Raw genomic sequence first — 12,633 nt, 5'->3', positions numbered from 1 at the left:
GAGTTTGGCTTTTTTTTTTCTGTTGACATGAATAAGTCTACTGGGACTTAGAGACCCCATTTCTCTAGGCAGGAGCTGGAGATAAGGGCAGAAGTTTACTGCCTAGATGGGGGACATTCCAAGTGATCTGGGAGTACAGCAAAGCAGACTCCCACCTTAAAGGCTAAGGGGCCTCATGCTTAAAAAGCCATAGTGCAGCTTGACATGGAAGCCACCCACGGCTGCGAAGGAAGATTGCAAAATGTCAGCCCGGGAGAAGGGACATCAGACTCCAATACTTAATAACACCAGGCTGTTCCTTCCCTCCTTTTCTCAGTAGAACACCTCAGTTAATGGGAAGCTAACCTCCCAGGAAGAAGTACATAATCTCTTTGTTCCTCTATTGAATGGGCCACAGCTACTGAGTTCAGAGATACTATCTATACATACCTTAAGGCATAGTTGTGCTTAGTAATGAGTTATGTGTTCCTGCTTCTATAGATAAAAGAGTAATTAGCTAAGGCACCTTGTGACTTTTTGAGGAACCTTGAAACTGATATACATTGTAATCCATGACCTTTTCAGGTGAAATCATTGTAATCTATAACATTAAAAAGAATAAAAGTGGGTGCTAGACTTCAGTCAGTACCACCTTGGTACCTGTGTGCCCACACCCTTACACCTTGTTTCTCATGTCCATGTCTTTTGTCTCCCTCATCTCTTGCAGTGCACATTGCCTGGGGACCCACTTATGTAGGGGCATCTCGAACCCCTGATATTGCCCAGATCAACAGCTTAAGAGAAATAAATAAAAGTGAGGAACTCAGCCGGGCTCTTGGTCTGGAGAAGACTTGAGTCCCCTGCCCCAATTTTTCTCTTCTACTGTCTCATTTCTTATTCCTGCACTGTGCCCTGTTTTCAACTCTGTTGGCCAAGGAATTTCCAGCAATAGTCCTGCTTAACATAAAATGAAATACAATGTATAAAATAAGACCCCAGGACCAGGATGGTGGCTCACGCCTGTAATCCTAGCACTCTGGGAGGCCAAGGTCAGGAGTTTGAAACCAGCCTGAACAAGAGCAAGACCCCATCTCTACTAAAAATATAAAGAAATTAATTGGCCAACTAAAAACAGCAAAAATTAGTGTGGCATGGTGGCGCACACCTGTAGTCCCAGCTACTCAGGAGGCTGAGGCAGAAGGATTGCTTGAGCCCAGGAGTTTGAGGGTGATGTGAGCTAGGTTGGCGCTAACGCACTCCAGCCCAGGCAACAGAGTAAGACTGTCTCAAAAAAAAAAAAGAGCCCAGAAATTCACAAAGTGCTACTTACTCTCCGTTGCTCTGAGAGATAGCGGCCGCTCTATGGGCAGCCTCCTTTTTTTCTTTTACATCAATAAACTAGCTTTTGCCTTACTCTGTGGGCTCTCTCTTTAATTCTTTCCCCCATAAAGCCAAGAGTCCACTTGGCCTTCAAGCTAGACCCCAGTTTTGGGATCCACTTTCATGTGTCAAGATTAACTCTTGCTAAATGCTGAATAGCGTTTTAATGTTCTACTAGATGTACATGCAAGAATACTAAGTGGTGGGAGTAACGTTTATTATCATAAACATTATTTTTCAGAAATCAATTACGTTTTTAAGAATGAGGACACAACAAATAACGCTTTAGGCTCAACATGCTGTAAACGTGGACGCTCATGTAGGTCATTTTGTCACAGTTGAATTGACCATCGATTATTTCTAAAAGCCATTTTACAATTACAAAAGTACAACTCAGACTAAATAAAATGCTTAAAATGTTTAATAAAATGCCGGGATCAGCATAAGGTGAGGGAGGCTCTATAGCGCAAATTTTGAGTTAAGACTAACCCTGAGAATGAGCTCCTCCTTAAAATTATTAATATTTGCGCCCCAGGCACCTCCCACGCGCCCTAAGCCCCACCCTGGTAAAATAAATGAAAGGAGTCCGAAGAACACGTGGGGCGTGGACAGTCTTTCCGAGTCTCAGATGCGCTTAAGCCAGTTACTCCATCCAATCCACCTGCGGTTGAAAAGTGCAGATTTGTTCAACAGGAATTGCCAAGTTAAACGTAGTCATTTAAAGCTCCTCTCTGGCGTGACAGGTGTTGCCTGTTGGGAGTCACCAAAAACAAAACAAACACTAGACATTGCCGGGGGATATCACGCCCTCGCTGGCTTATGCGGCATCTCATACAGTTCTAAGGGCCTTTCCCTATAACATAGACGCACACAGGGATTCCCTCAGAGGTCCAACGAGTGATGAAAACACATTAAGCGTCAGCCCAGGAAACCGTAGGAACCAGCTGCAAGCAATGATCACCGCCGCCGCCAGCCTAGAAAGGATGGTGCGCCCTCGCCGATTGCCTGTTTTGTGGGGCGCGAGCCCGGTCCTCAGGCGGTTGATGTCTGCGTTCCGCCGATCTACAGCCGAAGCGAAGACCCAGCCCTGCAAGGAAGAGGGAATGTTGTCTCCTGTGGGACTCGTAGAGCCACTGTACTAAGAAAGTCCGAGTCGCTGGCACGTCAAGCAGGCAGGCGAATCCGCGGACAGCCTGCGTGCTCGAGGACCCCGGTGGCGGGAAGGAGGAAGTTTCAAAGCCCAGTGTTTTGCTGCCGCTCGCTCGCCAAGATGAAGCTACACTGCGAGGTGGAAGTGGTCAGCCGGCTCTTGCCAGCCTTGGGGCTGAGGAACCGGGGCAAGGGCTCCCGAGCCGTGTTGAGCCTCTGTCAGCAGACGCCCACGAGTCACCCGCACCCCGCCTGCCTGCTCATCTCTACCCTGAAGGACAAGCGCGGGACCCGCTATGAGGTGCGTGGAGTGGGCAGGCCCTGTTAAGCGAGTCAGTCACGCGCTCTTTCCCGGAGCCGAGAGATGGAGCTCCCTCAGGCCTCGCGCGCCGGGCCGTGACCGAGGCGGGAGTCCGCCTGCGGGGTTCCTGAACTCCTGTTCCCTGAGCCCTACTTGTAGCCTGACTCCAGGGTCTGGTGAGTCTCCCTACGGACCCAAAGGAGAAAAGAGTTTGAGAGTGCACCTTTTCGCTATTTTTCTTGCCCATTTCTGCGACTCTGAATTTCCAGTGTTGTTATTTAGTAGTGGATAGCAACCCCGCCCGTTTCAAGCTTCTGAGATTTCCGCCCGCGTGAAACAACTGCAAATGAAGCAGCTGTTCGATTTGGGGGAACAGTAAAATAACTTCATTTTCGTTCAATAAATTCTGTTTCTCCCACATTATTTCCTCTAGCTTTTTTTAAAAAACAGGCTATAGCAGCCTGCACTTCTTTTGTCTTGGTATTTGTCATGCCTGTAATTAATTTTTAAATAACTGCCTCTCTTATCAGATTGTCAACTCGATAAGTGTATTTACCGTGCCAGACTTATTCACTGATGTGTCCCGTGCCCCATCATAGTGCCTGGTGCTCAGTGGCTTCTCGATAAATACTTGTTGAATTGAAGTCTAAGGCACAGGCAACATCAGCTGCTAAAAATTTTTGAGCATCTATTAGGTCTGGGGATAGAGAAGTAAACAAAGAAGGCAAGATTCCTGCTCTCATAGGGTTTATATATCTAGTGGGAGGCGTACCTACTCTAGACTAATGGACTGAGGTTATGAAGGCAGGTAACTATTTTGGGCAACTCTTACTGCAGCTATAGAGTTGGAATGGGAGAATACCTAGTTGTGTCCTTTTTTCTCTTTGGTTTCGAGCAGCTAAAGGAAAACATTGAGCAACTCTTCACCAAATTTGTGGATGAGGGGAAAGCCACTGTTCGTTTAAAGAAGCCTCCTGTGGATATCTGTCTAAGTAAGGTATGGTATTAGAAACATTAATGGTTAGGTTGCTTGGCTGTATTTTCTTTAAAGAAGACTGAGGGTCCTGATATCCCATATAGCTGAATAGGGACAGACTCTTGTAGCTATGTTTGAAGAGGAAAAGGCATAAAAGGAAGCTTCCCAGATATGCTTGCGTGCCTTCTAAAAGGGCAGATTCAGCCTTAGTAAGGATCCCGGGATGGGGAGGAAAATGGTTTGTTTCGGTGGTCAAAATGGAACATTAGGGTATTCTTAGACTGGAAATCTATAAGACAAGTAGCATAGGTCTACCATTTTGCCAGCAAAACCACAAGTTACAAATTTAAGTTTGGTGTAAAAAAAGGGGGAATAAAATGCAATTAGAACTGTCTTTTTTTGTATTTACTATAATAATTTTAAAAAATACATCAGGCCGGGCGTGGTGGCTCACGCCTGTAATCCTAGCACTCTGGGAGGCCGAGGAGGGCGGATTGCTCGAGGTTGGGAGTTCGAAACCATCCTGAGCGAGACCCCGTCTCTACTAAAAAAATAGAAAGAAATTAATTGACCAACTAAAAATATATATATACAAGAAATTAGCCGGGCGTGGTGGCGCATGCCTGTAGTCCCAGCTACTCGGGAGGCTGAGGCAGGAGGATCGCTTGAGCCCAGGAGTTTGAGGTTGCTGTGAGCTAGGCTGACCCCACGGCACTCACTCTAGCCAGGGCAACAAAAGTGAGACTCTGTCTCAAAAAAAAAAAAAAAATACATCAACTATTAAAATTTTTTTTGAATATTTTGCTCTATCTCCCTTTCTCCCTTTTCTCTTCCCCCTTCCCAGAGTAGGAACAGTGCCTTTTTCATTCTTGCATTATCCTTAACCCCAAGCAAAATGCTGTGTGAATATTAAAAGTTGAAGAACAATTTAAGGAATTTGGATTGAGTGGAATCATTTTGTCCTACCTCTTCCATGTTCTCGTCATTTTGTTCTTATCCTTTAGCCTATCTTTCCACTAACTTCTTTCTATCTAAAAACAAGCTGAGGTCTCACTGACTTAAAAAAATAACAAAACAGACAAATTCAGCAGAGGCTGAATCCATTGCCTCTGCTTTCTTACGATCTTTTTGACCTTTACTTTTACTGGTTTTTTCAAAGATCAGTAATCTCCTTCCTATTTGCCTTTCACATTGTATGTATTTGTCATCCTTTTTGAACTCTAGAATTTGACACCAGTAACCACTCTTAATACTCTTTCCTGGCATCTATGATAGGGCACTATCCTGGTTTACCTTTAGTTTTCTCAGCCATTCCTTTATCTCCCATCTCTAGCAATCTTTTTTCTATCTCCAAATTGAAGGCTTTATTTCAATCCTCTGCCTGTTTTCTATGATACCTGCCTTCCATTCCCATAGCACAGCTGTTATTGTGGGTGACTCTCAAGTCTGTAAGCCACTGCTCTCTACCTACTGGACCCAAATCTTCCTCAGACTTTTCCTACTCCATTTCCTTGTGTACAGTGCTGCCAGAGTAATATTTAGCTCTTGTCATATAATTCTCAGTGCTCAAAATTCTTTAGTGGTTTCCCACAGCCTGATCATTCCCTCCACCTTACCTTGACACCCAAGCTCATTTACAGTCTGTCCTCAGATTATATTTCCAATCTTTGCTCCCACATTCCAACAAAACACCATCACATCCTTCCCCAGACTTGCTGAAGATTTACTTCTCCTTCATATGTAAACTTTGGGAAAATTCCAAAGTATTCTATAAGTATTTAATATTAGCTATTTTTATTGATGACTTAGTTCATTTGCCACTTTATCAGTGATTTCTCTATCTCACCAGCGGAGAGCAATCTCTCTTGCTTTTCTTTTTCTTTTCTTTTCTTTTTTTTTTTTTTTTTTTTGAGAACTCTCCTCTCTCTTGCTTTTCATGTTTCCTAGCACCTTGTTGCTTTTGAGAGAGCCATCACTTTGCACAACTCTTAGTCTTTGTGAATGGCACCCTGGGCATTTTGCAGCACACAGCATGTGTGTCTTATCTCAGAGGCACTGGAAATTTGGGTCAGTTCATCTTATGCCCAATCTTAAGTGGAATCTTTAAAGCTTTCCTGTCTTACTGTATACTCTTATTGCCCTTCGAACTGTTTTACTTAGAATGTGTGTCTCAACATAATTTTTTTCAAGCACCTTTAAAGTTGAAATTTAGTAAAAAAAGTATTGAGACAGTGTCTCTACTGCCTGGGGTAGAGTGCAGTGGTGCCATCATAGCTCACTGCAACTTCAGACACCTGGGTTCAAGCAATCCTGCTTCAGCTTCCCAAGTAGCTGGGACTATAGGCATAAGCAAGCTACCACACCCAGCAAATTTTCTATTTTTTATAGAGATGAAGTATCACTATGTTGCTCAGACTGGTGAAAAATTTATTTTTTACAGCCAATTTCAATAAATGATTGTATGGCATTCATATATAACAACAGAGTTTGTTAGGGGAAGAACTAGCATGTATACATTATCTATTGAAATGGAATTTATAATGCTACAACTTATTTTTGTTTATTCAGGCCAATTCCAGCAGTTTAAAGGGTTTCCTTTCAGCTGTGAGATTGGTTCATAGAGGCTCTGATGTTGACGCACCGCTTTCAACGCTTACATCCGTGAAGCCTTCAGAATTTGAAAAGTTTAAAACTAAAATGGTTATCACATCCAAAAAGGACTATCCTCTAAGCAAGAACTTTCCTTATTCTCTGGAACATCTTCAGACTTCTTATTGTGGGCTTGTCCGAGTTGATATGCGCATGCTTTGCTTAAAAAACCTTAGGAAATTAGACTTGAGTCACAACCATATAAAAAAGCTTCCAGCTACAATTGGAGACCTCATACACCTTCAAGAACTTAACCTGAATGACAATCACTTGGAGTCATTTAGTGTAGCCTTGTGTCACTCTACACTCCAAAAGTCACTTCGGTGTTTGGATCTCAGCAAGAACAAAATCAAGGCACTCCCTGTGCAGTTCTGTCAGCTCCGAGAACTTACAGATATAAAACTTGACGATAATGAATTGATTCGACTTCCTTTCAAGATAGGACAACTAACAAACCTTCGTTTTTTGTCAGCAGCCCGAAATAAGCTTCCATTTTTGCCTAGTGAATTTAAACATTTATCCCTTGAATACTTAGATCTTTTTGGAAATCGTTTCGAACAACCAGAAGTTCTTCCAATTATAATGCTGCAAGTGCCATTAACTTTATTGGAATATTCTGCACGAACTGTATTAAATAGTAGGTAAGATTTTTAATAGTCATAAAAGGTACCTTTGACCCTAGTATTCTCATCAAACTCAAAGTAATAGTTAAAGTCTGATGTAGCTTACAATGCTATGCATAATCTGACCCCATGCTATATGGCCTTCTTGCTGTTTTTTGCCTCTGCTTAGAATGATTTTCCTCCAGGAAGTCTCATAGCTCACTCCTTGACTTTATTCAGTTCCCTGCCCAAGTGTCACCCAGAAAGGTCTTACCTGTTCACCTTATCAAAAGTTTTATTCCTCATCTCCTTACATTGCTTGATTTTTTTTTTGTCATAGGACTCATTCATTATTCTTGATTGCCTAGGACGACAGGCACACACCACCACGCCTGGCTAATTTTTAAAATTTTTTTGTAGAGACAGGGTCTTGCTATGTTGCCCAGGCTAGCCTTGAAGTCCTAGTCTCAAGTGGTCCTTCTGCCTCAGCCTCCTAAAGTGCTGGGATTACGGGCGTGAGCCACCATGCCTGGCCTTTTTTTTTTTTTAATTGTTTTTTTTGTTTGCTGTCAGTTTTCCCCCACTACAATGTTAAGATTCATGAATGCATGGATGTAATTTTATTCTGCATTTTCCTAGGATCTAAAACATAGTATCCCCTGGCATATATTCTTTTTTTTTTTCTTTTTTTTTAGTCAACGTTAGTGAGAACCCTGGCATATATTCTACACTGAATAAGTAGTTGAATGAATGAATAGCATTGTTTTTCAGAGTGTGGCCCTTTGCCAGCAGCATCACCATCACCTGGGAACTTGTTAGAGATGTAAGTTCTGGCTGGGTATGGTAGTTCATGCCTGTATTCTCAGCACTTTGGGGTGTCAAGGTGGATCACTTGAGCCCAGGAGTTTAAGACCAGCCTGGGCAACATAGAACCCATCTCTACAAAATAAATTTAAAAAATTAGGTAGCTGTGGTAACTTGCACCTGTAATCCCAGCTATGTGGGAGGCTGAGGCTGGAGGATTGTTGAGCCCACGAGTTCAAGGTTCAAGGCTGCAGTGAGCTATGATCTCACCACTGTACTCCAGCCTAAGGTGACAGAGAGACTCTGTTTCAGAGGGGGGAAAAAAAAAAGCATGGTCTTGGGCTACACCACAGACCTCCCGAATCAGAAACTGAGAGTGGAGTCCAGCTGTCTGTGTTTTAATAAGCCGTCCAGGTGATTCTGATGTACCCTTTGAGAACTCCAATCTGACACTGTGGTGAAGTGTGGTCTTTGAAGTGAGAATTGGAATTAATTCCTGGCGTCACCCCTTTGTATGACTTTAGCAAGCCATTTAACCTCTTTGATTCAGTTTTCTCATCTGTGAATCTGAAACAGGAACAATAATAGCCACTTTACAGAGTTGTGAAGATAAATGAGCTAATAAATATAATGCAAAAGTATTTGGCATGCAGTACGACTCAATAGCAGTTGGTTCTCTTCCCCTAGTCTTTTTTTTTAGACTGGTTCTCACTCTGTTGCCCAGGCTCACAGCTCACTGCAGCCTCAAACTCCTAGGCTCAAGCATTTCTCTCCCCTCAGCCTTTTTTTTTTTTTTAAGCCAGTCAAATTTAGCAGTGGAGGGGACACCTCAACCTCTTAAGTCACTGTGCCAAGCTGGCCTTTTTTTTTTAGGGGCTAAGGGCTCTTTAAAAAACTGACCAAAGTCAAAGATACAGAAAAATGCATATGTGAGTACACTGAATTTTGCATACAATTTTTGTGCTCCCGGACCCCTCTGAAACCCAATCCAATCCTCCCTCCTTACTATCCCCAGCAGAAGAACTTTTCTAGCTTTGCACAGTGGCAGTATCGTAGCCAGTGAGGTTTATCTGAGGCACGATTATTGCTAATTGAAAACTTTTCCCAATACTCCACATGACGACTTGAAATACAGTCAGCATTGGCAGTTTTTGACAGTCTCTTCAGAGACAGAACTAAAAACAAAAGAAAAAAAATCTAAAAAAACGGTGAGGCTAATTTGAAAAGATTGCTGGTCCCCACCCTCAGAGATTCTGAGTAAATTTGAGGTGAGGCTGAAGAAATTGTAGTTCTAACAAGTTCCCAAGTGATGCTGATGATGTTCTCTCTGGAAGCACTGGTTTAAGGCATTGGCCCTTAACTTGGAGTTAAGAATTGCCTGTTAAATGATAATGTAATTGCCTAGAACAGTGCCTGGCTCATAAAAGTTCTCAAATATTTATTGAATATATAAATATATGTAATTTGCTTGTCTGGCAATTAAAAATCAATCAATGTTGTTATCATTAGCTGTAGAGAAGCTTTTAAATAACATAAATGCCTAGATTCCACTTCACACCAACTAGTTCAGAATCTCTGGAAATGGGCCTCTATTTTGTGTTATATATATTTTTTTGAATCTTCAGAAGTGATATTGATGATTCAGGTTTAAACACTCGATTTGAAGGAATTCCAAATGGTGTCTTTTGGCAATGAGTTTCTCCTGAGGCTCTTGTTTCTCTAAGACGTATATAAAAGAAATTATATATTTATTTGAATTTGAAAATTATGTCCAGATGAAGAAATGTTATGAACAATTTTCAAGGATTTGAAAAGACTATAACAAATTGGCTAAATGATCAGGTAAAAACTGAAGTCCAACATAGAAAAGTACAGTGTTGAAAGGAAAAAATAGATGATCAAAACGTGATATAATTGGCTAGATACAATTAATTCCACAGGAAAATAATTTGTTAGTGCTGAATGAATTAACATTACAGTATTTATATTTTTTAAAAACAAGAATATAGATCCAAAGTTATGATAGCAATACCTGTTGACAAATGGTCTTAACTGGTGGTTAGAAACATAAAAGTTATGATCTAGGAAAATATATTGGAATTTAAGTTATGTTAGATAGAAAATAGTTTTTAATTATTATCTGTTTCCTCAGTCTGTAACTGTCCTGAAAAGATTAATGTAAACATGTGATAGGTACTTCCTAGCAGTTTTTAAAAAATGATTACTTACACAAGCAACAAATTAATACATTCTTTTTATGAAAAATAAAAAATTGCAAATAGAGGCAATTCTATATTCCCTACTAAAGTTAACTACTATTTTTTTTTTTTTTTTGAGACAGAGTCTCGCTTTGTTGCCCAGGCTAGAGTGCGTGCCGTGGCATCAGCCTAGCTCACAGCAACCTCAAACTCCTGGGCTCAAGCAATTCTGCCTCAGCCTACCGAGTAGCTGGGACTACAGGCATGTGCCACCATACCCGGCTAATTTTTTCTATATATATTAGTTGGCCAATTAATTTCTTTCTATTTATAGTAGAGATGAGGTCTTGCTCTTGCTCAGGCTGGTTTCGAACTCCTGACCTCGAGCAATCTGCCCGCCTCAGCCTCCTAGAGTGCTAGGATTACAGGCGTGAGACACCGCACCCGGCCTAACTACTATTTTTTATTTGATGTATATCTTTTCAGACTTTTCTGATAGGATTTTAACTCTAGTTTAACTTATAAAAGTAGGCTTATTTGTTGAAAAATATCTGAGCACCTGTTGTGTGCTGACCGAGGCTGGAGACTAGAAAAACAACAAATAAGACAGTGTGTGGGAGACAAAGTAACAGGCATGGCTGTGTTCAGCTAAGGGGAGTTGGGCAGTGGGCAGGCAATCTCAGGACTTCTTAGTGTCTTGTAGAAGATCACAGAAGTTTGATTTGATTTTAATTGCATTGGGTACCATTGAAGAGTTTTAAGTAGGAGGGCAAAATGATTTAAGTAAGGTTAGCCTTACTGATTTAGCCAGTCAGGTAAAACTAATGCCCCAAACAACATGTGTTTTAAATTTGTTTTGAAAAGTTTAAATTTCCCTTTTGAACAATTGATGCCTAGGAGAGTGTATATAAAGGACAGAAGACTTTTTCATTCTATTTACTAAATTATACTATTGAGTAGCCATGCTGAAAGATACTTTAAGGAGTAGTATCTTAGGTTCTCAATATATCATACGCTGTTTTTTAGTATATTTTTCCCCATGCTTACCAATTAGGAAGAGAAATAGAGTCAGTCAAGTAATAATGTAATTTTATTTTTCCATTGTTACAATTTAGTGTCATAATAATTTTTGTCCTAATACTTGAAGTTCTGAATCTAGTAACATGTTTTTAAACATTTTTTCCAATAGGATTCCATATGGCTCTCATATCATTCCATTCCATCTTTGTGAAGATTTGGATACTGCAAAAACCTGTGTTTGTGGAAGATTCTGTGTAAGCTCTTTTATTCAAGGAACTACTACTATGAATCTACACTCTGTTGCTCACACTGTGGTCTTAGTAGATAATATGGGTAGTACTGAAGTACCTATTATCTCTTACTTCTGTTCTCTAGACTGTTATGTAAATTCCTCTGTTATGTTAAAGTAATAGATAATATCACAAAAAGAAATTTTATTTGATTACATAACTTTTGGGAATTCATTTATGATTTAACAGTGTCACATCAGTGAAAGGGAAGCTTTTTGTATACTTGCTTGAGAGGAGGAATGTGTGTTAGTCTAACAATTTAAGTCATTTGACTCCAACACTTTAATTTCATTAAAACCAAATTCAGTTTTACTATGGGGTTAACTTTTTATCAGTTCATTGCACTTACATTAATTTAAGCCTGAAGTTTCCAGGTTGGTTATGAGGTTATCTTTTAATGTTAAACAGTTATTGATCCCAATTTCTCTGTTCATAAGAATTTTATCAACTTTGTTCTTACATTTCTACTAAAGAAATTTGAGTTCCTGTATGCAGAAAATATACCTTGGAGGACTAATATGTTCTAAATTATAGTGAAAACTTGTTTAGTATGAAACTATATAAGTTAAGCACATCACTTTTTAGGTTTTTTTAGGTGTATTCTACATATACAATTTTTAAATATAAATTTGTACTATAAATAACAAGCATGAAGTAGAAATTGCTTTGAGACAGACTTCAGCTTTTATAAATTTTATACTGTTCACATAATCTTTGTTGTGATTTCTGAGTGTTTTATTTTGGGGGGTGGGTAGGAGAGGGAGCAGAAATTTTAAGTTTTTTTTTTTTTTTTTTTTTTTTTTTCTTTTTCTGAACACTGTTTCCAGTAATAAATTTTAAGTTTTTAACTTAAAAAGTGTGGCAACATACCAGCTAAATGTTGATTTGAATTAGGGCAGAGGGAATGGAAAAGTAACTGACTTCAAAGAATCGTGGAAAATAGAATCAGTATTAACTGTTCATTCTATTCATTCATACTGCCCTAACAAATCAGCCTCTCCACTAGATGATGTAATAATCTCAAAACTGGTTTTTGTGAACGAAGAAAGTCAAAGTTACAAGAGAAAACCTTCTCCCGTGTTTGCATAATATACTTACTGCTTTGGGCTTGGATATAGGGTCTCTATATGACTGTTTCTTTAAAAATGACTGCTTTCTTCCCTTTGTCTTCCTAAAATATTTATTTGAGGCTTTTTTTTTCTTTTGTGAAAATTAAAATACTCCTAGTAAATGCTGTTTTCCTTTTTTATCATTCTCTAAAATTTTTTGTAGAGACACAGGGGTC

At 40.0% G+C, this 12,633-nt stretch overlaps 1 protein-coding gene and 1 non-coding gene across 3 annotated transcripts; both read left to right on the top strand.

Moving 5' to 3' along the window:
- Positions 1-2,465: 2,465 nt before the first annotated feature.
- Positions 2,466-12,124, top strand: LRR1 (leucine rich repeat protein 1). 2 transcript variants are annotated; one of them, XM_076004048.1, is made up of 4 exons: positions 2,466-2,809; positions 3,708-3,806; positions 6,354-7,071; positions 11,228-11,446. In XM_076004048.1, the coding sequence occupies exons 1-4, from the start codon at positions 2,630-2,632 to the stop codon at positions 11,314-11,316; spliced, it is 1,086 nt and encodes a 361-aa protein (XP_075860163.1). In that variant the 5' UTR covers positions 2,466-2,629; the 3' UTR covers positions 11,317-11,446. The 2 variants fall into 2 exon arrangements, with proteins under 2 accessions (XP_075860163.1, XP_012613371.2); XM_012757917.3 differs by having other exon boundaries at positions 2,479-2,809; positions 6,354-7,075; positions 11,228-12,124.
- Positions 8,871-9,010, top strand: LOC142871595 (U4 spliceosomal RNA). The gene has a single exon (XR_012919836.1). It is a non-coding gene; the product is annotated as a U4 spliceosomal RNA (small nuclear RNA).
- Positions 12,125-12,633: the final 509 nt, after the last annotated feature.

This window comes from Microcebus murinus, chromosome 6, assembly GCF_040939455.1.
Source record: "Microcebus murinus isolate Inina chromosome 6, M.murinus_Inina_mat1.0, whole genome shotgun sequence".
In the NCBI taxonomy this organism is placed as follows: Eukaryota; Metazoa; Chordata; class Mammalia; order Primates; family Cheirogaleidae; genus Microcebus; species Microcebus murinus.
This window is presented reverse-complemented; position numbering and strand designations above follow the sequence as displayed.

What these genes read in the sequence shown, in the direction of transcription:
- LRR1 (XM_012757917.3), top strand. Translation starts at nt 2,630, where the DNA reads ATGAAGCTACACTGCGAGGTGGAAGTGGTCAGCCGGCTCTTGCCAGCC. An exon ending in TGGATATCTGTCTAAGTAAG is followed by an intron (nt 3,807 to 6,353) that starts GTATGGTATTAG and finishes TTGTTTATTCAG; the next exon opens with GCCAATTCCAGCAGTTTAAA. An exon ending in CGAACTGTATTAAATAGTAG is followed by an intron (nt 7,076 to 11,227) that starts GTAAGATTTTTA and finishes TTTTTCCAATAG; the next exon opens with GATTCCATATGGCTCTCATA.